We start from the raw sequence: 25,470 nt of genomic DNA, 5'->3' as shown, positions 1-25,470 counted from the left end.
CTTTCTGTTTCTGGAACATTTCTGTTCCTAGTTTTTGACTTCTAATTTAAAATGTTTTTATCCTATCTTTATTTTTTTTTATATGAAGTTTATTGACAAATTGGTTTCCATACAACACCCAGTGCTCATCCCAAAAGGTGCCCTCCTCAATACCCATCACCCACCCGCCCCTCCCTCCCACCCCCCCATCAACCCTCAGTTTGTTCTCAGTTTTTAACAGTCTCTTATGCTTTGGCTCTCTCCCACTCTAACATCCTTTTTTTTTTTTTTTTTTTTTTTTCCTTCCCCTCCCCCATGGGTTCCTGTTAAGTTTCTCAGGATCCACATAAGAGTGAAACCATATGGTATCTGTCTTTCTCTGTATGGCTTATTTCACTTAGCATCACACTCTCCAGTTCCATCCACGTTGCTACAAAAGGCCATATTTCATTTTTTCTCATTGCCACGTAGTATTCCATTGTGTATATAAACCACAATTTCTTTATCCATTCATCAGTTGATGGACATTTAGGCTCTTTCCATAATTTGGCTATTGTTGAGAGTGCTGCTATGAACATTGGGGTACAAGTGCCCCTATGCATCAGTACTCCTGTATCCCTTGGGTAGATTCCTAGCAGTGCTATTGCTGGGTCATAGGGTAGGTCTATTTTTAATTTTCTGAGGAACCTCCACACTGCTTTCCAGAGCGGCTGCACCAATTTGCATTCCCACCAACAGTGCAAGAGGGTTCCCGTTTCTCCACATCCTCTCCAGCATCTATAGTCTCCTGATTGGTTCATTTTGGCCACTCTGACTGGCGTGAGGTGATACCTGAGTGTGGTTTTGATTTGTATTTCCCTGATAAGGAGCGACGCTGAACATCTTTTCATGTGCCTGTTGGCCATCTGGATGTCTTCTTTAGAGAAGTGTCTATTCATGTTTTCTGCCCATTTCTTCACTGGGTTATTTGTTTTTCGGGTGTGGAGTTTGGTGAGCTCTTTATAGATTTTAGATACTAGCCCTTTGTCCGATATGTCATTTGCAAATATCTTTTCCCATTCCGTTGGTTGCCTTTTAGTTTTGTTGGTTGTTTCCTTCGCTGTGCAGAAGCTTTTTATCTTCATAAGGTCCCAGTAATTCACTTTTGCTTTTAATTCCCTTGCCTTTGGGGATGTGTCGAGTAAGAGATTGCTACGGCTGAGGTCAGAGAGGTCTTTTCCTGCTTTCTCCTCTAAGGTTCTGATGGTTTCCTGTCTCACATTTAGGTCCTTTATCCATTTTGAGTTTATTTTTGTAAATGGTGTGAGAAAGTGGTCTAGTTTCAACCTTCTGCATGTTGCTGTCCAGTTCTCCCAGCACCATTTGTTAAAGAGGCTGTCTTTTTTCCATTGGATGTTCTTTCCTGCTTTGTCAAAGATGAGTTGGCCATATGTTTGTGGGTCTAGTTCTGGGGTTTCTATTCTATTCCATTGGTCCGTGTGTCTGTTTTTGTGCCAATACCATGCTGTCTTGATGATGACAGCTTTGTAGTAGAGGCTGAAGTCTGGGATTGTGATGCCTCCTGCTTTGGTCTTCTTCTTCAAAATTCCTTTGGCTATTCGGGGCCTTTTGTGGTTCCATATGAATTTTAGGATTGCTTGTTCTAGTTTCGAGAAGAATGCTGGTGCAATTTTGATTGGGATTGCATTGAATGTGTAGATAGCTTTGGGTAGTATTGACATTTTGACAATATTTATTTTTCCAATCCATGAGCAGGGAATGTCTTTCCATTTCTTTAAATCTTCTTCAATTACCTTCATAAGCTTTCTATAGTTTTCAGCATACAGATCCTTTACATCTTTGGTTAGATTTATTCCTAGGTATTTTATGCTTCTTGGTGCAATTGTGAATGGGATCAGTTTCTTTATTTGTCTTTCTGTTGCTTCATTGTTAGTGTATAAGAATGCAACTGATTTCTGTACATTGATTTTGTATCCTGCAACTTTGCTGAATTCATGTATCAGTTCTAGCAGACTTTTGGTGGAGTCTATCGGATTTTCCATGTATAATATCATGTCATCTGCAAAAAGCGAAAGCTTGACTTCATCTTTGCCAATTTTGATGCCTTTGATTTCCTTTTGTTGTCTGATTGCTGATGCTAACACTTCCAGCACTATGTTAAACAACAACGGTGAGAGTGGGCATCCCTGTCGTGTTCCTGATCTCAGGGAAAAAGCTCTCAGTTTTTCCCCGTTGAGGATGATGTTAGCTGTGGGCTTTTCATAAATGGCTTTTATGATCTTTAAGTATGTTCCTTCTATCCCGACTTTCTCAAGGGTTTTTATTAAGAAAGGGTGCTGGATTTTGTCAAAGGCCTTTTCTGCATTGATTGACAGGATCATATGGTTCTTCTCTTTTTTTTTGTTAATGTGATGTATCACGTTGATTGATTTGCGAATGTTGAACCAGCCCTGCATCCCAGGAATGAATCCCACTTGATCATGGTGAATAATTCTTTTTATATGCTGTTGAATTCGATTTGCTAGTATCTTATTGAGAATTTTGGCATCCATATTCATCAGGGATATTGGCCTGTAGTTCTCTTTTTTTACTGGGTCTCTGTCTGGTTTAGGAATCAAAGTAATACAGGCTTCATAGAATGAGTCTGGAAGTTTTCCTTCCCTTTCTATTTCTTGGAATAGCTTGAGAAGGATAGGTATTATCTCTGCTTTAAACGTCTGGTAGAACTCCCCTGGGAAGCCATCTGGTCCTGGACTCTTATTTGTTGGGAGATTTTTGATAACCGATTCAATTTCTTCGCTGGTTATGGGTCTGTTCAAGCTTTCTATTTCCTCCTGATTGAGTTTTGGAAGAGTGTGGGTGTTCAGGAATTTGTCCATTTCTTCCAGGTTGTCCAATTTGTTGGCATATAATTTTTCATAGTATTCCCTGATAATTGTTTGTATCTCTGAGGGATTGGTTGTAATCATTCCATTTTCATTCATGATTTTATCTATTTGGGTCATCTCCCTTTTCTTTTTGAGAAGCCTGGCTAGAGGTTTGTCAATTTTGTTTATTTTTTCAAAAAACCAACTCTTGGTTTCGTTGATCTGCTCTACAGTTTTTTTAGATTCTATATTGTTTATTTCTGCTCTGATCTTTATTATTTCTCTTCTTCTGCTGGGTTTAGGCTGCCTTTGCTGTTCTGCTTCTATTTCCTTTAGGTGTGCTGTTTTTATCCTATCTTTAAATGCTTGTTTGAAGATACTGAATAAAATCGTATGGTTGTATTACAGGATTTTTTTTTCCCTGCTTCACTATTGTTTTTCTAGTGGAGGGTTTTATCAGAATTGTTTTCCGCAATTTAGGCATTTAAAAAAAAACAGTAATTTTGTACACATAGGAAGTCTAGCTGATTTGATTGGTTGGTGAAACTTTTCATTCAAGAGCAGCCTCCTGTGTCAGTGAATCAAAGCAGTTTCCTAATTGTATGGCTTTTATGGGGGTGGAGAGGGGAAGGATGCTATGAGTGGAAAGGATATGTGTCCTTCAAATTTTACAATTTTTTTCTTTAGTTTTACACAATCCTAAATGAAGTCCTTTTTGTTGTTGGGTTTCAGTTGGTGAATTTATTCTTTTTTTTTATCATTCTATTAGATATTTGGGTATGGAAAGTCTATAAATAATATTTCATCTGTTATTTAACCTTGAATTCTTTTTTTTTTTTTAATTTTTTTTTTCAACGTTTATTTATTTTTGGGACAGAGAGAGACAGAGCATGAACGGGGGAGGGGCAGAGAGAGAGGGAGACACAGAATCGGAAACAGGCTCCAGGCTCCGAGCCATCAGCCCAGACCCCGACGCGGGGCTCGAACTCACGGACCGCGAGATCGTGACCTGGCTGAAGTCGGACGCTTAACCGACTGCGCCACCCAGGCGCCCCTAACCTTGAATTCTTAAAGCCAAAACTTCTCTGTGTGTGTATGTGTGTTTACACATTTTATTTTTTAGAGTAGTTTTAGGTTCATAGCAAAAGTAATAAGCAGAATGTACAGAGATTTTCCATATCTCTATACAAAGCCTCTCCCATTATGAACATCCCCCACCAGAGTGGTACATTTGTTACAAATGATAAACCCTACACAAACATATCATTATCAAGCAGGGTTCACAGGTTACATTAGGGTTCACTTTTGGTGCTGCACATTCTATGGGTTGGACCAATTTATAAGGACATGCATCCACCATTTTACTCTCACACAGAGTAGTTTCACTGCCCTAAAAATTCTCTATGATTCACCCAGTCATCACTCTTCTATATGTTTATTTTTATAGTATAAAAATGACCCATTATTAATCATGACCTATTGCTGTTAAAATGACTATAATTATAAATTGATTAAAATACTAAATAAATGTGTCTTTTACATTGAGAGTCATCACAAGTAAATCCACTACTGGATTAATTTTTAAAATATACATATTCTAAATTGTGACAGTGAACTCAGTTTACTCTCTTCCATTTACATTAGTGCCATTAGGATACTCTATTATGCTATCTTTATTATCCACATCATCAAAAAAAGATTCATATGTAGTCAGTACACAGTATTTACAAAACTATCAATATAGACTTAAGGCCCTCTGAGAACATTTCAACAACTCTGAAAAGAAGCAGAACATTCAGCTTAACAAAATTTCCCATTGCCTGAGCCTTCTTGTTACCTGAATTTTTACTTTATACTATCCACACCTTGTACCTCACATTCTAAGACATTCATTCATTATATACTTATTCTATCAAAAAACATTTAATAATTGTCTATTATGTGACAGGCTCTAGTAACACACTGGTGAAAAATATGGGTAAGTTTCCCTACCCTCATGAAGCTTACATTTTAGTGGCGAGTTAGAGACAAGAATCATAACATAACACAGGGCAATGTGATAGAGTGTCTGCAGTGGGTGGGTATGGAAATGGGGATGGTTACTTAAAGTATGGTAGTCAAGGAAAACTTCTTTAAAGAGATATTTCGACAGAGATCTGATAAGGAGGTTACCATTCAAAGACTTTAAGAAAGAAGATCTAGGGCAGTGGGAAAAGCAACTGCAAAGAGTGGAGGCAGGAACCAGACTGAAGGAACAGCTAGGAAGTCAGTTTGCTGGGGTGCAGGGAGCAAGCAAAAGAATGGTATGAGGTAAGGCAGAAGTTGGCAAAGACATGATCATATGGGAGGCCATGATAAGCAGTATAGATTTTAATGTGATTGTCATCGAGACCACTGGAGAACTTTAAGTTTGGGTATAATATTTTCTGACTTGTATTTTCTAAGAACCCTGACTACTATATGGAGAATGGACTGCGAGGAGACAAGAATGAGAGAGGAAAGACCAAAGAAAAAGCTGTGGCAGCAGTCCATCCAACAGGCTTGCTCCATGTGACTTAGACTACGGTTATAATAGTGAAGAAGATGATGAGTCAATGTAGACAGCATGTGTTGTATGGGGAGTAACAGGACTTGCTGATGAACTGACTTGGAGTTGTAAAGGGTAGTAGAATCTAGTAAGACATATGGTAGCGCCATTTACTGCAATGCAGAAGACAGGGAAGAAACTGGAGACACAAAGGAGTGCAGGTTCCCCTGCAGTAAGGAACTCTTTCCCTAGCCCTCACCTCACACACACTGGCAGAAGGAGAACTGGGTCACAGAGATAAAAGATGTGAGCACCATATCACACCAGCACCACTTGTCCAACCCAAAGTTCTAGAGTCACAGCCCTAGCATACGCTAGGGATAGGAAAGAAAATAACTTGCAACCAACTAAGCTACTGAAGCTTAAAAATACATAGGCTGAGTCTTAGACAAGAAATGTGGTAACGAAAATGACCTGAAAAGTTTTGGAATTGAACCAAGATGTGGTCCAGGAAGATGCAATACAAGGGAAAGAGGGGTTGACAGAGCACAGCTGAAAGCATAACAGGAAAAAATAAAACTCTTACATCTATTCCCCAAGGTTTTCAGAATACTTAATAAATGAGGAACCAAAAGTGACTTGAGAACGAGGAAGTGGTCAGTTGTATCAAAGCTGCTGTAAAGTTTAAAACGATGAAGACAGAGAAGTGACTTTCGAATTGCAATATGGCAGTGGCTGACCACCTTGATAAGTCATTTTAGTAAGTTGTAGAGACACAAAAGCCGAATCAGCATGGGTTAAAAACAAACAAACAAACAAACAAACAAACAAAAACACAGCAGGACAGGAAGCGAGGGAAATAAAAGGAAAAATTACAATCTTCTGAGAACATGAGCCACAAACACATGAGAAAAAAACAAAAAACCAAAAAACAATACCAGACCTTTTAAAATCATAATGGCACTTTCATTCCCAGCATCCTTCACAGAAATGCCACTACTGTTCAACATTCTGCAACCAAAGCATACATAGTGCAGGAAAAACTAATTTCCAACTAAATTTTTCTTTTCTTACCTTCAGTGATTAAATTTAACGTGTCTTGTTTACCATCTCCTTCTTGTGAATGACTTGGATCCAGCGAAGTCTGAGAAAGGCTAACTTCAGCTGATAACTGGTCAAGACTTTGATAACTTTTTCTGTAAAACAAGAGTGAAATACTACTTGGATTTCTTCTCACAAAAAAATAATTTCTAGAGATATTCTTCAATGTTTTTCTTCAATTTACTGAGTTTTGGTTTATTTCTCCACAATTTTCCCCCTCAACTCTGTCTCTATTGTGGCTGCAATATGATCTCCATTATACTTTTCTCTCTACCCTCTTTGGAGGTCTCTGGGATTGATCAACTAAAAAAGAAAAACAGTTTGTCAGACTAATTTAAACCCTTACACAAATTTTTGATTATTTAGCTGCTTAGAAAATGGAGACTTTCTGGTTATTATCAATTTTCTTTTCTTTTTTAGTAGCTTCACACCCAGGCTGGAGCCCAGTGTGGGTCTTGAACTCACAACTCTGAGATCAAGACCTGAGCTGAGATCAAGGGTCAGATACCTAACCACTAAGCCATCCAAACACCCCTGGTTATTGTCAATGTTCAAAGGAGTGGAAAATCTACAGATTACTCTTAATGTAGAAACCAAAATGATATAACTTAATAATGATGTATTATCTCTCAGGCACTTCAAAATTCACCAATGTCTTGATATTCTTATGGATGCTTTTACATAAGAGTAATTACAAATTACCATTACAAATTCCTCTAATTTAGAAGTTTAAAAATCTTGGATTATAAAATAGGTGTTTACGTTAATATACTATGAAGATAACTAATTTTCTTCCCTCATGTATTTGCTACTGTGATTTCGATTTCCGTTAAACAAATTAAGAGAAATGAATTGTAACAGAGGAAAAATTCCATTATATATGGAAACTTAATAAGGTTTATTATTAAACTTTCCTCATATTTCTTCTGTCAAGATAAAAACAACTCAAAAGACTTAGGCAGTTTTGGTGTTATTGACATATGGACAAGTAAGAGAATGGAATTCAATATTATTTCCAAATATATCTGATCCAGGAAAAATAGTATGTTTTTCAGGTTTAATATCTATTTCCCAAGGTAGCCAAACCCTAACTAATTTCCTAGAAATGTCATATATTCTATGATAACATTACAGGAGAGTATATGTAATTTAAATGATCTACTCCAGAGCTATTCTCTATTCAGACACAGAAGAGTAAACTTACAAATTTATTTAAAGGAGAATCTATTGTAGGAAACTTCTGATAACTGTAATACATAAAATATATTATGAGCTATACAACATGTAATAAAGAAGGATAGCCAATATTTATATAATGCTTCCCACTATATAGGTACTGTCCCTACATGTTTATATAGATTAATATATTTACTCCTCACAAATACTCTAAGAGGTTGGAATTATACTGTTCCCAATTTATAGCAGAGTTAACCAGGGCACAAAGAGACTAGATTTGAACCTCATAGCCTGGCTCTAATTCTGTCTCATTAACTTCTATGCTATCTCCTTTCCTACTACAGAGAGAGAAAAAAAACGTTTTCTGTTTTATTAGAAACCCTTCCTAGGTTTCAAACAGTTTGCTTGCAGAGATTGACCACGTCAACTATACTGTATGTAATCGTATCACTGAAAATTTCACTTGACTTTCATTAAAACTGTATTTCTTTAGCTATACAAGAAAGCAGGGAACACAGGAATTCAATAAAGGAAGTTATAAGTAAGTTTCTTTTCCAAATTATTTTTCTGTGCCTAATAGGTAGAAGGCCTGTCTTTAAATGGCTTTAAGGGAGTTTCTGACACTGGTCTTTCATCATTAGACACTTGATAAAAAGTTACTATTATTAAATTTAAAAAATTATAAAAATATTTACAAACAACAAAATACCTAGTAGCAAAACAAACATCAAATTAATTAGAAAATTATAAGGACTGAGAGCTTGACAGCACACATTTATAGAAATCAAGTACTGTCACTACTTGAGGGGAGGAAAGCCTGCAAAAGTCTATAAAAGCAATCTCTGGTAAAAGCAACACAAAATGAGCTTTCTGCGTGAACTATTTAAGTTCCTTTTAGATATCATATTTCCAAATCCAAAGTGACTATGGACACTTTCTAACCTCTAATTTGTTACACTTAGTAAACAATCTTTCAGTTTACAGGCTTCACTTAACCAATTGTCAATGAACATAGAAATAGAATTTGGTAGACAATGACTTCTGAAGCAGTATAAAAATGCCTAGGCAAAATTAGGCACCTGAATCAAAAGATATTAAGAACAGTACCATGTAATATCTTCCTTGCATGAAAATGATTACAGATCTACCACCTGGGAGAAATCTGGTTTAGCTGTTTGTAGTAATGACCAAGAAAGGTTTTCCACATTCTTACCTGAGTTCCAATGCAACTGGTGCTCCACCTGACAAACATGTTGTCATGGAGTAAAATGTCTATGGGAGTTCTGTCTTTAAAAGGTCACCACTAAGTCCTATTTTAGAATTCTAGACTCATTAGCATCATACTGTAAAATTGAAATGTAACCCACCAAACACATCAAGCCCATCAACAGTCTAAGTCTACTTTCCAGAAGTGAATTTTTCAAGTAGAAATAGCTTACTTATTCAAAATAAGAACCCCAGATAGTAAGACAGGAGTTATGTCATAAGCATCTGGGACATAAAGAAAACCAAAAACCAAAAACCAAAAAACAAAACATTGCATTCAATATCTAATTACTTAAAATTTTAAATCACTCAAATCCAAACTTGTATACAAAGAATTTGGACACCAAATAAAGGCAAATTAAAAGGAAACTGAGTAGGCCTGAATTCACTTATGAATAAATTTTCTACAGTCTTAGACTTCATATCAATGATCAGAAGTAATGATATCGATAATCTGTATCACCTATTTGCCCAAGAGATATACAGAGGTCAGTAATAATTTACATTATCTCACAGTCATTGGGCAAGAGAGTATTAGGCTCAGAAGGAGACACTTTCCACACATAGAAAATAAAAACAAAGATACATACACTATATACACAGAGGCACATACGTGTGTGCATGGAGCCAGAGATAGGCTGTTCTTTTTATTCTTGGTTTGATTTTCATAGAAATGTGTTTAAAAAAGAAAACAAACATTTCCTATAGTAGAATACTGATATACTTTTAAACTACTAAAATTAATGGAAGGATGCAAGGGAGCCTGAAAGGGAAGGCTGTATGCGAGTCAGGTCAATGCAAAATTTATAAGTTGTAAAAGATTTTTGCAGTCTCAATGCTTTGGGGAGTCCTACTCCAAAAATACTGGAAAGATTCACATAAAAAGAAGACCCTATAAGACATCTGAAGTAATTATACCTACTTATCAGCAGTCATTCAAAAATATTAGCCTAAAGAGTAGATCATGAAGGGCATATAAAAGCTCATAATTCTTAATAATTTTGTGAATGACAGCCTAAATGAAAATAATGATAAATTTACAAGACAAAAAAGCCTAAGTAGAAAATAAAAAGGTGATGATAATGAATCTGATCTTTAGGGATGGAAATGGGTGGGTTAGGCAATAATCTAACAAGATTATATAATATAATAAAATTATATAACCTGTATCTAATAAGCTCATGTGACCTAGACTTAACATATAAATATAAATAAACATTAAAATAGGAACAAATTGGAAATAAAAAACTAATCAAATGCTCTCCAGGTGTGTGTTAAGGGAATGTGCTTACATATTTATTGTTGAGTTTTTACAATCAGCCTATAATGCTTGAAACATTTTTAACAAGATATCTCTAATGTTTGAAATAAAGGAAAAGATAGAAAATCTAACATAATTAATATTGCCAGGTCTAAGTAATCAAGAAAACAATGGAAATGATACTTCTAAAGCTTTATTAACAGTACAATAAATGAAAATAAATGTAAAATCTTCTACTATGCAAAGGATTTCTTCCATGAGTAGATGACAACATAGCTAAGTTACCCAATCACTCATTTTAAGAAATGTCTGCAAGACCAAGAAATTGATCAAGTCAAATAGCACCTTCTCAGTCTTTTCAAAGCTAATTCAGCAAATCTCCTAGAGAAATACAGGCATCATATTTTCTTAGCAGGAAATTATAATTATAATACATATAATGACTACTTATATGGTCAATTTCTCTCTCCGAATTATCAAGAGCACTAATGTTCCTTATTAAGAGATTCTGGCCACTTTGATAATAATTTGTAGGTTCTCAAAAATGTTTGTTAAACTACTGAAGATATTGGTCAAATTAAGAGGAATAAATGATGAGGTTAGTTCAAGAACTTTAGCTTATATTACAAATTTGAGAACAGCAAAAACTAATCCTGAGAAAAGCTATGATGTTTCAAACATGATTTATACAGCACCACTCTAATCTGAAAATCCAAAGTCTCCATTTTTACATTAAAAAGTTGCATTAAAAAGATTATTTGTTCAGAACATCTGGGGATTTGCTGGTCATTTTAATTTTACATAGGTTTTACAAACTCTCAAAGGAGAGCTTGGGACAGTGGGTGGGTGTATATTCTCCAAACATGGAAGACACAAGGTTATCTGAGAACATAAAAAAAAGACTATACAGAGTATAAAAGATTTCATGAGAAGTATTAGGTGCCAAGCAACTTATTACTCATTTGAACAGGAATTAGCCCCAGTATTACATGTGCAGAAGGTAAGAGGAGGTATTGCTTAGTGTTGTTACACATCAAGTAGGGTAGCAGAGATTACTTTTAAATCCTGACCTTACACTCTAGGTCCAGTGATCTCCATACTACACCTGCAAACATTTTGCATACTAGCTGCAAACATTTTGTTCAGGAATAGGGCCATCTAAAGGCAATAACAACATCTACAGTAAGGCCAGATTAAAGGATGATGCTGAGAAAGAGCTAATGGAGTAAGTAGCTGAGTCAAGGAGTATAAAATCGGGATCCACGTCAAACAGTTTCACTACTTTCTTTTCTGATACTCCAATTACTTTTGCTGCTGCTATAATACTTTGTAAAAGCTAGTCATTATTACCACATACAAAGGTAAACTTGAAGTAACTCTTCCATTTAGACTCACTGGTTCCTCAATAGGTAGCTCTACAGGCAGCCAGGGCTACAAACACATCTTTTTGGCTAAAATATTTTACCTTCTACTACCTAAAGTAACAATGTAGATATTGTAGTAAAAAAGCGTATTACTAGTCTTTTAACTTGTCAGGAGTTAATCTTTCAATATTTTTATAGTTATAAAAGCAAGAGTATCTTGTATGTTATATAGAAATAAGAACCAAGTATTAAAATAGATTCAGTTTTTTTCATCATATATCAGAAATATGAATAAACTAATATTTTTATTACTTACATACATTATAGAAAAATAAAATTATATACCAGTATAAGAAGATATACTCTAGTTATTCAAATTTTTCATAGGGGTATATAAGGGAACTAGATCCCAATCCATGAAAGCTTCAGTCAATACCTTGAATCATGCGTTAGTACATAATGAAAACAGTTCTAATGATTTATTCTGTAAATAATCTGCTCACTCTTCCTTATCTCTAGCAATCAGTGAAACAAACAAGAAAAAAGGCAGCAGAAGCTCAAATTTATTTTGAGTATTCCCTCTGATAAATGAAAAAAATCACATAGTAAACAGGCGGAAATTAAGTCTATGCTGAAACAATCCCTGTAGAAATGTCTAGCTACTAACTACCTAGTGAAAAGCACCCTAAGAAGCACAAATGGAAGTGGGTAACTCTACCAGTGAAGTGTAAATACAAGAACTCTAAAAGAAGAGTAGAGAAAGAAAGAAACAAACAAAAAAAGAGGGAGGCAGGCAGGGAGGGGAGAAGAAAGGAAAGAGAAGAAAGTGGGGGGGGAGGAGGAAAGGGAGAGAACAGAAGGGGATGGAGGGACAACGGGGAAATAATTAGAAAATTAGCTGAAGATAGGAAGATAAAGATAACCAAAAAATTATCAAGATGGACAAAATGTCCAAAAGCCAAAAGAAGGTAATACAAAATTTAAGTTCAAAACGAAGATACCATAAAGGAATGCAGCCTAAGATTTGGCAGATTTCTCAACATTGCAACACTCTGACTTAATGAAATAGTCCTGAAAAGGGATAAAAAATAGGTAAAGGATCTTGTGGCCAACAGGTGGGGTGATTATATCTTCTATAGCCTCCAAAAATTAGATTTATTGAAAATAAGCAAAACTCTTTCAGACCCACCAAGAACAGGTAAGTATCTTTGCATTCTTTCATGAGATGGAATTTTTTCTCACTGGCAGGACAATTATTCCTAAGGCAAATACAAATACCAAAGCTAAAATTCAAAAATAGGTGGCTCATTAAATATGAGCTCATAGACTTAACTGAAGGACTGGCTGAAGACTAAAGGAGAAGCAGGTAGCCGGTACAATACTGCTTAAGAATTTCTTAGATACTTTACTTCCCCAGGGTGCCTTGGCTTCAAAATACTAACATATTTACTGCCTTAATCTGACTTTATCAAGCCAAAGTAGTCTTAAATTCTACTTTTGCCCTAAAGTAATAATGAATTCAGAAAGACGAATACGTGAGAAACCAAAGTGGATAACCGAATGTTTTGGTAGAACTAAATTTGTAATTAGTTGGAAAAAAAAGTATTACACTTACTCATACCACTGTTTATTGTGTTTTCGGTAAAGCAACGTATCCAAGGCAACAGCATTGACATCCAGAGCTCCTGGGGAAGGCCACTGGTTGGTGAGGTGGGCAGTTAACTCTTGTCTTGATCTTAAATCATTATTCTTTAGCACAGTCCTGTGAATATTAAGATGGTGAGTGCTTTTGTCTTCACTGCTCTGCAATGGCAGAGGAACCTAATGGTATCAACCTGGCCCCCAAAATTCATCTTTTAAAATGGTACGTTAACAGATTGTCAACAGAACTACAGGAAGACTAGTTGGGGCTATGACTATCTCCTACAATATGTGTTTTTCACTTTTTCTCCAAAGGCTGTAACAAATCACTAACGTGTGAAATGCAGACTTTCAATCTTTTACAGAGATGTTACTAAAGGACTAAAGCTGAATTTCACATCTTACCTAAAAAACTAGGGTGATATCTTAAAGTTATAGATTATCAGATGCCAGTTAAAATAAGAAAAGATTGCATGTGTATGATTTTTTTAGCTTCAAAATTCACAATCTATTAAAGCCATTTAACTCAGTAAACAAAAAACAATTAAAATGAATAAAAAATAAAACCACATCAGAAAAACATAAAATTAAAAATCCATAAGGTTTCTGCAATTTTTTTATAAAAGTGACCACCAATAAATCTTTATAAAAATAATTCCATCAGGGCACGTGGGTGGCTTAGTTGGATGAGCGTCCCACTCTTGATTTCAGCTCAAGTCATGATCCCATGGTTTATGAGTTTGAGCCCCATATGGGATTCTCTCTCATCCTCTCTCTCTCTCTCTCTCACTCTGCCCCTCCCCTGCTCACGCATACTCTCGCTCTTCCTCAAAATAAATAAACATTTTAAAAAAAGAAAATAATTAAATCAATGATAACTACATTGAACAATACAACCCACTGGAAATATTTCCATTTACAGAATGAGGCCATTATAATACTCATTTTTATTGAGTTTATTCTCATTTTTGTAGAACCGTTAATAACAATTTTCAAAAGAAGTTAATTTTTGCCAAAATTTAAACCTCACAAATCACTGTCACAAGACTAATTCAACATTTGAGTTGGTAGTTAAAGATAATTTAAAAGCATAATTCTAGGGGCACCTGGGTGGCTTCAACTTCTGACTTCAGCTCAGGTCATGATCTTACCATTGCTGAGTTTGAACCCTGGGTCGGGCTCTGGGCTGACAGCTCAGAGCCTGGAGCCTGTTTCAGATTTTGGGTCTCCCTCACTCTCTCTGCCCCTCCCCAACTCATAGTCTCTCTCTCTCAGTCTCTCTCTCTCTCAAAAATAAAATAAAACCATTAAAAAAATTTTTTTTAAGTTTAAAAGCATAATTCTGGGGGGAGGGGGGCTGGCTGGCTCAGGTGGAGCATGCGACTCTTGATCCAGGGGTTTTAAGTTCAAGCCCCACGTTGGGTGTAGATGTACTTAAAAATAAAAACTATTAAAAAAAAAGTGTAATTCTATTTGCAAAGGTTGTATTCTACTTCTAACTAAGGCTTCAAAATATAACCTAGGCAAGCCACATTCTCCAACAGGAGTCCATGACTTGAGTGTACCAAAGTCTTGAGCCATCAGCTCAGAAGCAGGGAAGTAGGAACAACTGTCCTATTGTGGATGGCAGAGTCAACAGTGTGCTGGCAAGACAACCCTTCACTAAAGAAAATTAGCCTGCACAGAACCTCTAGCTGGAAATGATTCAAATGGAACAACCCCATGTATATGTCTCTAACAGTCTAACTATGAATATTTCTGATTTTATAGGATATCTGTGTACATTTAAAAATATTTGCTCCACTATACCCACAAAGAAATAGTATTTGATGTAAATACTAGATTCTCAGAATTGAACACTAAAAAAGTAAAACAGGCAGAAGTCCGTGAGAATGTATCACAAGAAGATACTCGTTTTGACTACTTTCAACAATTTCAATGGAAAAGAATGAAAAATTTAAGAAGAATGAAAAATTTAAAAACCTTTACCTAGGTTTTTATGAAAACAGTAAGGAGTTCAGAAAAATTACAAGACTGATAGAAAAAATCTTGTGACGCCAAAAAGGGGATTACTGGCCAGAGAATTTATTACAATAAAGTACCATTATTTTGGCTTTTTTTTTTTAAGTTTATTTATTTTGAGAAAGAGAGGGTGTGAGCAAGTACCCGTGCAAGCAGAGAAGGGACAGAGAGAAAATCCCAAGCAGGCTCCATGTGCGGTCAGTGCGGAGCCTGACACAGGGCTCAGACTCACAAACCATGAAATCATCACCTGAACAGAAATCAAGAGTTGGACACCTAACCGAATGAGCCACCCAGGTGCCCCTAGGCTTCGCTTATTAGATTTTTCTCCTTCACATATTCACTCTCTAGGGTCTCTACTGACTGTCACTGGAAAACAACTTCAATGTCATAATTGGTTTACAGGAAGTATTTACAGCAGAATGCAAGGAAGGCAAATGGGCATCTGTGAGGAAATGACATTGGAAAAATTCAGTTAATGACAAGTAACTGAACAACTTCCAACTTAGAATATATTCTTTCTGGAAAAGCAAAGTTTTACACTGCATAGAATGAAAAAAAAAGAACTAAGTTTTACACAAGTTTTTACACATTAGTCCATGGAAAATTTTAGTCTAATGACAAATTATTGTATTGTCTTTAGACTTTTATGTTTAGAAATCCTAACGACATTGTTTTCTAAGGGAACTGCCTGGTCCTTTGAAGCAGGAGATAAGAGATTTCAGTGTACTGGATGAGCATAACTTCATCCATGCTGCATCTGTTTTCCACCTTCTGTGAGGAATATGGAGGGAAACACACAATGCTGGCATTCAACTTGATACTACAAAGGGAAAGGTTCCTGGAGGACCTTTGTGTAAGGCCCTTTCACCACTTCAGTATACTAGGGGCCATTAAGGCACCTTGAAAACCCACCCTTGAATTCTGAATCTTGGCTCAGTCTATTTAGATAATAAAGAGACAAAGTAGTTTATTCATTCTAGCAACGGGCCCTGACCAAAATGCACCAGCAAAGAGATATACGTGGAGTTCTACTTCCCAACTCTCCGAAGTAGCTCAACCTACCTCTCTCCAAGCCTACTTTTCTAGTCTTTCTATCCATTGCTTGAGTCATTGATATCAATCTAACAAATTCCATTTGTGCTTAAGAGTTGGTTGGAGGGGCGCCTGGGTGGCGCAGTCGGTTAAGCGTCCGACTTCAGCCAGGTCACGATCTCGCGGTCCGTGAGTTCGAGCCCCGCGTCGGGCTCTGGGCTGATGGCTCAGAGCCTGGAGCCTGTTTCCGATTCTGTGTCTCCCTCTCTCTCTGCCCCTCCCCCGTTCATGCTCTGTCTCTCTCTGTCCCAAAAATAAATAAACGTTGAAAAAAAAAAAATTTAAAAAAAAAAAAAAAAAAAAAAAAAGAGTTGGTTGGACTTTTTTTTTTACAAGCGAAGTAAAATGAGGGTATTTTTCTCATTGGCCAAGCTTAAAAAGTAGGTTCATCTTAAGTCACTCAACAATTACTGTCATTACCTTGTGGTCAAATCAGTGAAAATTAAAGGCAAAATTTTATGAAGTTAGCATTTAACTTTAATAAAAACGTTAACCAATGCTAACACTAATGAGCTAATTTAATAATTAAATTATTGTATATGAGATAGATGCTACTTGTCACTTATATCTATGTTCTAAGTCTCTCATTAACAACTGAATATTCTCTCACTAAGGTAACAATTCTACAGGAAAATGCAATAAAGGAAATTTATTAACATATCCGTAATATATTTACCACACTAATTTTAAGAACTTTCCTGTGGTATCTACCCCTAAATTGCTAGATAGCTAATTTCTCTTCAGATTTTCAATAGAAATTATGCAAGAAGTTTGCCACAAAAAATATAATTCAATATCTTTCCCCATGGCTTTACTGAGGTATAATCAGCAATTAAAATTGCATACATCTAGGGGCACCTGGATGGCTCAGTCAGTTAAGCGTCCAACTTCAGCTCAGATCATGATCTCGTGGTTCGTGAGTTGAAGCCCTGCATCCGGCTCTGTGCTGACAGCTCAGAGCCTGAAGCCTGCTTCAGATTCCGTGTCTCCCTCTCTCTCTGCACCCCCCTACTTATGCTCTCTCTCTCCCTCTCTCAAAAATAAACATTAAAAAAATTTTTTTTAGTTGTATACATCTAGAGTATACAACTTGATTTGATATGCATATACAATGTGAAGTAATCACAAGATAATTAACATATCCATCACCTCACAGTTACCTCTTTTTTGTGTGTGATAAGAACACTTGAGATGTACCTCTTAGAACATTTCAAGTACACAATACAGTATTGTTAAGTACAGTCAAGTTGCTTAACATTAGATCTCCATGATTTATTCATCCTGCATAACTGAAACTTTGTACTTATAGACCAACATCTCCTCATTTCCCCCTCTATCTGGGCCAGAATTGGTAATAACCATTCTACTCTCTGCTTCTGTAAGTTTGACTATTTTGGATTCCACATATAAATGAAATTATGCACTATTTGTTTTTCTACATCTGATTTAGTTCACTTAGCATAATGCCTTCAAGGTTTATCCATGTTGTTGCAAATGGCAGGATTTCCTTCCTTCTTTTAAAGGTGGAATAATATTCCATTGTGTTTATGTGTGTATATAGACACAGAATCTTCATATATCACATTTTCTTTATCCATTCATCCATCAGTGAACACTGAGGTTGTTTCCATCTCTTGACTACTGTAAATAAGGCTGAAATTAACACTTAAATGGAGATATCTTTTTGAGATTGTAACTCCATTTCCTTTGGATAAATACCTAGAAGTGGGATTGCTTAAATATAAGATAGTTCTATTTTTAATATTTTGAGGAACCTCCTACTCTTTTTCTTTTTTTTTTAAATTTTTTTTTCAACGTTTATTTATTTTTGGGACAGAGAGAGACAGAGCATGAACGGGGGAGGGGCAGAGAGAGAGGGAGACACAGAATCGGAAACAGGCTCCAGGCTCTGAGCCATCAGCCCAGAGCCTGATGCGGGGCTCGAACTCGCGGACCGTGAGATCATGACCTGGCTGAAGTCGGACTCCTACTCTTTTTCAAAGTGACCATACCCATCTATAGTACTACCAACTGGGCATGAGGGCTCCCTTTTTCCATATCCTCACCAACAGTTGTTTTCTAACACCTATCTGGTAACAGACATTCTAAGTAAGAAGGTATTTCATTGTGACTGTGATTTGCATGTCCCTGATGATTAGTGAAGTTAAGCATCTTCTCATATACCTATTGGTCATTTGCATGTCTTCCCTGGAGAAATGTCTATTCAAGTCCTTTGCCCATTTTTAAGCTGAGTTAGATTTTTGCTATTATGAGTCCCTTATAGATTTTGAATATTAACTCCTTATTAGACAGATGCTGAAAATATTTTCTTCCATTTGGTATGTTGCCATTTTACTCTAATGTTTTTTGTGCAGAATTTTTTAAATTTCATACAATCCATTTTTCTATTTTTGCTTTTATTGCCTGTGCTTTTGGTATAATAAGCAAAAATATGATTGCCGAGACTAATGTCAAAAGTTATTTCCCTGTTTTCTTTTGTATTTTTACAGTTTCAGGTCTTAGATTTAAATCTTTAATCTATTTTGAATTTATTTTTGTAAATGGTAAGAGAAGAGTCCAATTTCATTCTTCTGTATGTGGATATTCAGTTTTCCCAACACTACTCCTTTTGTGGGTTCTTGGTAAGCTTGTCAAAGATCAGCTGACTTATAGATTCATGGACTTATTTGGGGGCTCTCTATTCTGTTCCAATGGCCTATATGTCTGTTTCAATGTCAGTACCATACTTTTTTGATTACTATAATTTATAATATATTTTGAAACCAAGAAATGTGATGTCTTTAGCTTTATTCTTCTTTCTGAAAACTGATTTGGCTATTCAGGGTCTAAAATATGAATGTTAGGATTGCTTTTTCTATTTATGTGAAAAATGACATTGGGATTTTGATAGGGATTGCACTGAATCTGCATATCACTTTGGATACTATGTACATTTTAATATTAATTCTTCCAATCCATGAACACAAGATATCTTTTTTATTTACCAGTATCTTAATTTCCTTTGTCAACGTTTTAATATTTTCAGGGTATCAATCTTTCACCTCTTTGGTTAAATTTATTCCTAAATATTGTATTTTTGCTGCCACTGTGAATAGGATTGTTTTTAAATTTCCTTTCCAGATATTTAATATCCAGAGACTTTATATATGTATATGCACATATGTGTATGTACATACACATACACACACACATCTTCCTGCTGAGCTGAACCTTTTATCATTATATAATGACCTTCTTTACCTCTAGAGACAGTTTTAGACTTAAAGTCTATTTTGAGTACAGACACCCTGCTTTCTTTTGGTTACCATTTGCATGAAATATCTTTTTCCATTCCTTCACTTTCAGCCTACGTATGTCTTTAAATCTGAAATGAGTCTCTTGTTGACAGGATATCACTGGCTCTTACTCTTTTAATCCATTCAGTCACTCTATGTCTTTTGATTGACGAGTTTAATCCTAATTACTGCCATTCTGTTTTGCAGTTTTGTGTCTCTCTTCCACTTTTGTTTTCCTTTATTATCTGATTTTTTTGTAATGATTTGTTGCCATTCTTTCTTTTTATAATTTTTTAAAATGTTTATTTATTTATTTTGAGAGAGAGAGCATACACATGTGAGTGAGAGTGAGGGTGGGGAGAGTGAGAGGGAGGGAGAAAGAGAATCCCAGTCTTTGCACCGTCAGCGCAGAGCCTGATGAGGGGCTCTGACAAGGGGCTCCATCTCAAAAACCTTAAGATCATGACCTGAGGGGAAATAGTTAGATGGTTAACTGACTGAGCCACCCAGGGGCCCTCATTCTATCTTCTGTGTTTGTACTATAGGTTTATTCTCTGTGGTAAGAGTTTTGAATAAATTTTCATGTAGTCATAACTTCCTATTTTAAATCATGTTAACTTCAAATGTATACAAAAAACACTCTATGTAAAGCACTTTGAAAGTGCTTTAAGTACATATGCCCAAGTTCAGTTGTAACCAAATATTTAAATTAAATCTACAAAATATTTCAAAGAGAGCATTTTCATGAAAATTGAAAAAACGTATTTGCAACTAATATCAAGTAAATGTATTGAGTGGGCCATGGCACATACACTTAAAATGTGTAAAGAAGCAGGGGTGTCTGGGTGGCTCAGTCGGTTAAGCGTCCAACTTCGGCTCAGGTCATGATCTTTTGGTCCGTGAGTTTGAGCCCCGTGTTGGGCTCTGTGCTGACAGCTCAGAGCCTGGAGCCTGCTTTGGACTGTGTGTCTCCCTCTCTCTCTGCCCCTCCTCCACTTGCCATTCTGTCTCTCTCTTTCTCTCTCAAAAATAAATAAAACATTTAAATAAATAAATATTTTTAAAAATGACTAAAATGTGTAAAGAAGCAACCATCTAAAAGTACCTCTGATTATCCTATCTTTTTCATAACCATTCTCAAAAGGTAAGTCCAGAAAGTACAACTTAAACTCTATTATTATATTTTACCTTTCCAAATAAATGCTTCCAGATCCTTGAAAAGGTCTTTGTCTTGCTTACGTAAAGTTATTTTACTTGGCATTTTGGTAAAAAAATATCATGTGAAGTTTGATTCTTTATGCATAACTATGTTGAAATATGTGTCAGTATTAACTGGCCATTTCATAAGCCCTCTGAATATACCTTCAACTCTCTAACCTGAGCATATCCTTATGGATATACATAAAATCAAAATACCATGGATTTATAAACACAAAATCTCTCTACGAAGCAGGAGTCCAGCTCTCCTGAGAAACAGTTTGGAACAAAACAGGATAGCTTCCAGTTAAAGTTCAGTGAGTTGTTCTATTTTTCAAAGGAAATTAGCTCATTTTTAAGCCCTCATGGGCATGACAGAACTATTTGATGAATACAATTTATTCTCTGGAATCGAGCTAAAGCCTGAAAATTCCTTTCTAAATATGTAATTTGCACTATATATAGGTATATAATTTGCCAAAACACTTCATTTTTCTTAACTAAGTATAATACAATATAACATAATACGACTCTGGATTGATCATGAACACTGAAGAATTCACCTTTCCCTCCCCTGTCCCCCAGCCTACATATGCAGACACCTGCAGAATCAGCACAGGCACTCTCCATGTAGCTTGTTAACATGCCTTCCGAGCCTGTGCTCTCCTGTGGACTACTCCCTCTAACTTGCACTTCTGAACTCTCCAAAGTGGCTCCAGGGGCCCTCTGCTCCAACCTTGCTAACTGCATGCCCCATCCCCATGATGTTCTGCAGACCCACACCATCCAACCTGCCCTAGGGAGGAATCCAGCCAAAGAGGCACTATAAGCCTAACACTGTGCAAGCAGCCCTGACAGTGACTACTTCAAAAAAACTGCTGCCCTGATGAGAGGGAAATATACCCATACACCCAGCTCCATTGAAGCCCCAGAAGTGGGCTGGGGATAGACACCTGGTCTGACTGCAGTCCCCACCCACCAATGAAAGCCTCTCAGGGGACAACAAAGGAGAGCACTCTGCAGTTTAACATGACCACAGCTTTGGCAAATTCCTGGTCTGACTCAACTCAAGCCCAAGGCAGCCCCATACTGGCCCACTAGCAACACAGAAACCAAACCCTGCCCAAAACAATCAAAAACAGTCACTGCATATGACTGAAGAGAAATGCAGCTCAGTCACAGCAATAGGGTGTATTCGACACACATAGGAGATGCCCCTGAAGCTCCAGGTTCTGGTAAATGGGAGATTGCTCTGTAGGGCACTATAGGACCTTTTCTTCATAAGGCCACTACTTTCAAGAGCCAGAGACATGGCTAACTTTCCTAACACATAAAAAAAGACACAGAAAGTTAGACAGAAATGAGGAGACCAAGGACTGTGTCCCAAATGAAAGAAGGGACAAAAATCACAACAAAAGAATTAACAAAATGGAGATAAGCAATATATCTGATACAGAAAGTAATGGTCATAATCACTGAGCTTGAGAAAATATGGGAGAACCTCAGTGAAACTCTCAACAAAGACACAGAAAATATAAAAAAGAACCAAGCAGAGATAAAGAACTCAAAAACTAAAATTAAAAATATACTAGAGGGAATAGGGGTGGCTGGGTGGCTCAGTCAGTTGAGCATTCGACTTCAGCTCAGGTCATGTTCTCACAGTTTATGGGTTTTGTGTGGACAGTGCAGAGCCTGCTTCGGATTCTCTATCTTCCTTGCTTTCTGCCCCTCCCCTACTCATGTGCTTTTTCTCTCAAAAATAAACACCAAAGAAAAAGCCATTTTAAAACAGTAGAGGGGATGCTGGGAAGATGGCGGCATAGGAGGACGTCGGGCTCACCGCGCGTCCTGCTGATCACTGAGATTCCACCTACACCTGCCTAAATAACCCAGAAAACCACCAGAGGATTAGCAGAATGGAGTCTCTGGAGCCAAGCACAGACGAGAGGCCCACGGAAGAGGGCAGGAAGGGCGGAGAAGCGGCACAGACTGGCGGGAGGGAGCCGGGGAGGAGGGGCGGCCCGCCGGCCAAGCAGAGCCCCCGAGTCTGGCTGGCAAAAGCGGAGGGGCCAGATGGAGTGTGTTCCGACAGCAAGCGGGACTTAGCATCTGGGAGGTCATAAGTTAACAGCTCTGCTCGGAAAGCGGGAAGGCTGGAGGACAAAGGGAGGGAGAGTTGCTGAGCCCTGGGATGACAGAGCTCAGTTTGGCGGGGAACAAAGGCGCTCGCCAGCGCCATCTCCCTCACCCATCCCCCAGCCAAAATCCCAAAGGGAACCAGTACATGCCAGGGAACTTGCTCGCTCCGCGCAAACACCCAACGCTGTGCTTCTGCGGAGCCACCCCTCCAGGAGCGGGTCTGACTCCCTCCCGCTGCCACGGGGCCCCTCCTGAATTGGATCACCTAAGGAGAAGTGAGCTAAGCCTGCCCCTCCTGCCCCCATGCACATTGCCTACCCACCCCAGCTAATACGCCAGATCCCCAGCACCACAAGCCTGGCAGTGTGCAAGTAGCCCAGATGGGCCACGCCACCTCACAGTGAATCCTGCCCCTAGGAGAGGGGAAGAGAAGGTACACACCAGTCTGACTGTGGCCCCAATGGTGGGCTGGGGGCAGACATCAGGTCTGACTGTGTCCCCGCCCACCAACTCCAGTTATTCAAGACAGCACAGGGGAAGTGCCCTGCAGGTCCTCACCACTCCAGGGACTATCCAGAATGACCAAACGGAAGAATTCCCCTCAAAAGAATCTCCAGGAAATAACAACAGCTAATGAACTGATCAAAAAGGATTTAAATGATATAACAGAAAGTGAATTTAGAATAATAGTCATAAAATTAATCACTGGGCTTGAAAACAGTATAGAGGACAGCAGAGAATCTCTTGCTACAGAGATCAAGGGACTAAGGAACAGTCAGGAGGAGGTGAAAACCGCTTTAAACGAGATGCAAAATAAAATGGAAACGTCCACGGCTCGGATTGAAGAGGCAGAGGAGACAATAGGTGAACTAGAAGATAAAATTATGGAAAAAGAGGAAGCTGAGAAAAAGAGAGATAAAAAAAATCCAGGAGTATGAGGGGAAAATTAGAGAACTAAATGATACACTAAAAAGAAATAATATACGATAACTGGTATCCCAGAGGAAGAAGAGAGAGGGAAAGGTGCTGAAGGTGTACATGAAGAAATAATAGCTGAGAACTTCCCTGAACTGGGGAAGGAAAAAGGCAATGAAATCCAAGAGGCACAGAGAACTCCCTTCAGACGTAACTTGAATCGATCTTCTGCACAACATATCATAGTGAAACTGGCAAAATACAAGGATAAAGAGAAAATTCTGAAAGCAGAAAGGGATAAACGTGCCCTAACATATAAAGGGAGACCTATAAGACTCGTGACTGATCTCTCTTTTGAAACTTGGCAGGCCAGAAAGGATTGGCACGAGATCTTCAATGTGATGAACAGAAAAAATACGCAGCCAAGAATCCTTTATCCAGCAAGTCTGTCATTTAGAATAGAAGGAGAGATGGGGCGCCTGGGTGGTGCAGTCGGTTGGGCGTCCGACTTCAGCCAGGTCACGATCTCGCGGTCCGTGAGTTCGAGCCCCGCGTCAGGCTCTGGGCTGATGGCTCGGAGCCTGGAGCCTGTTTCCAATTCTGTGTCTCCCTCTCTCTCTGCCCCTCCCCCGTTCATGCTCTGTCTCTCTCTGTCCCAAAAATAAATAAACGTTGAAAAAAAAAAATTTAAAAAAAAAAAAAAAAAGAATAGAAGGAGAGATAAAGGTCTTTCCAAACAAACAAAAGCTGAAGGAATTCGTCACCACTAAACCAGCCCTACAAGAGATCCTAAGGGGAATCCTATGAGACAAAGTACCAGAGACATTGCTACAAGCATAAAACATACAGACATCACAATGACTCTAAACCCGTATCTTTCTATAATAACACTGAATGTAAATGGACTAAATGTGCCAACCAAAAGACATAGGGTATCAGAATGGATAAAAAAAACAAGACCCATCTATTTGCTGTCTACAAGAGACTCATTTTAGACCTGAGGACACCTTTAGATTGAGAGTGAGGGGATGGAGAACTATTTATCATGCTACTGGAAGCCAAAAGAAAGCTGGAGTAGCCATACTTATATCAGACAAACTAGACTTTAAATTAAAGGCTGTAACAAGAGATGAAGAAGGGCATTCTATAATAATTACAGGGTCTATCCATCAGGAAGAGCTAACAGTTATAAATGTCTATGCACCGAATACGGGAGCCCCCAAATATATAAAATAATTACTCATAAACATAAACAACCTCATTGATAAGAATGTGGTAATTGCAGGGGACTTTAACACCCCACTTACAGAAATGGATAGATCATCTAGACACACGGTCAATAAAGAAACAAGGGCCCTGAATGATACATTGGATCAGATGGACTTGACAGATATATTTAGAACTCTGCATCCCAAAACAACAGAATATACTTTCTTCTCGAGTGCACATGGAACATTCTCCAAGATAGATCATATACTGGGTCACAAAACAGCCCTTCATAAGTATACAAGAATTGAAATTATACCATGCATACTTTCAGACCACAATGCTATGAAGCTTGAAATCAACCACAGGAAAAAGTCTGGAAAACCTCCAGAAGCATGGAGGTTAAAGAACACCCTAC

General features: G+C 37.6%; 1 protein-coding gene across 2 annotated transcripts in view; it reads right to left on the bottom strand.

The window, feature by feature from the left end:
• The window catches only part of RUNDC3B (RUN domain containing 3B), a 151,371-nt gene that overhangs the window by 12,377 nt on the left and 113,524 nt on the right, over window positions 1-25,470 (bottom strand). The window contains exons 9-10 of one of the 2 annotated variants that reach the window (XM_047095834.1): window positions 13,157-13,303; window positions 6,448-6,569 (exon numbers count right to left, since the gene is read on the bottom strand). In XM_047095834.1, the coding sequence (XP_046951790.1) occupies window positions 6,448-6,569; window positions 13,157-13,303 (269 nt within the window). The remainder of the gene's footprint in view (window positions 1-6,447; window positions 6,570-13,156; window positions 13,304-25,470) is intronic. The other variant, XM_047095833.1, reaches the window with a different exon arrangement.

Source organism: Lynx rufus, unplaced genomic scaffold (genome assembly GCF_022079265.1).
Source record: "Lynx rufus isolate CCGP_SWC_20201006 ecotype Redwood Valley unplaced genomic scaffold, mLynRuf1.p SCAF_4, whole genome shotgun sequence".
Taxonomy (NCBI): Eukaryota; Metazoa; Chordata; class Mammalia; order Carnivora; family Felidae; genus Lynx; species Lynx rufus.
Note: the sequence above shows the minus strand (reverse complement) of the source record. Positions and strands in the feature narration are given on the sequence as shown.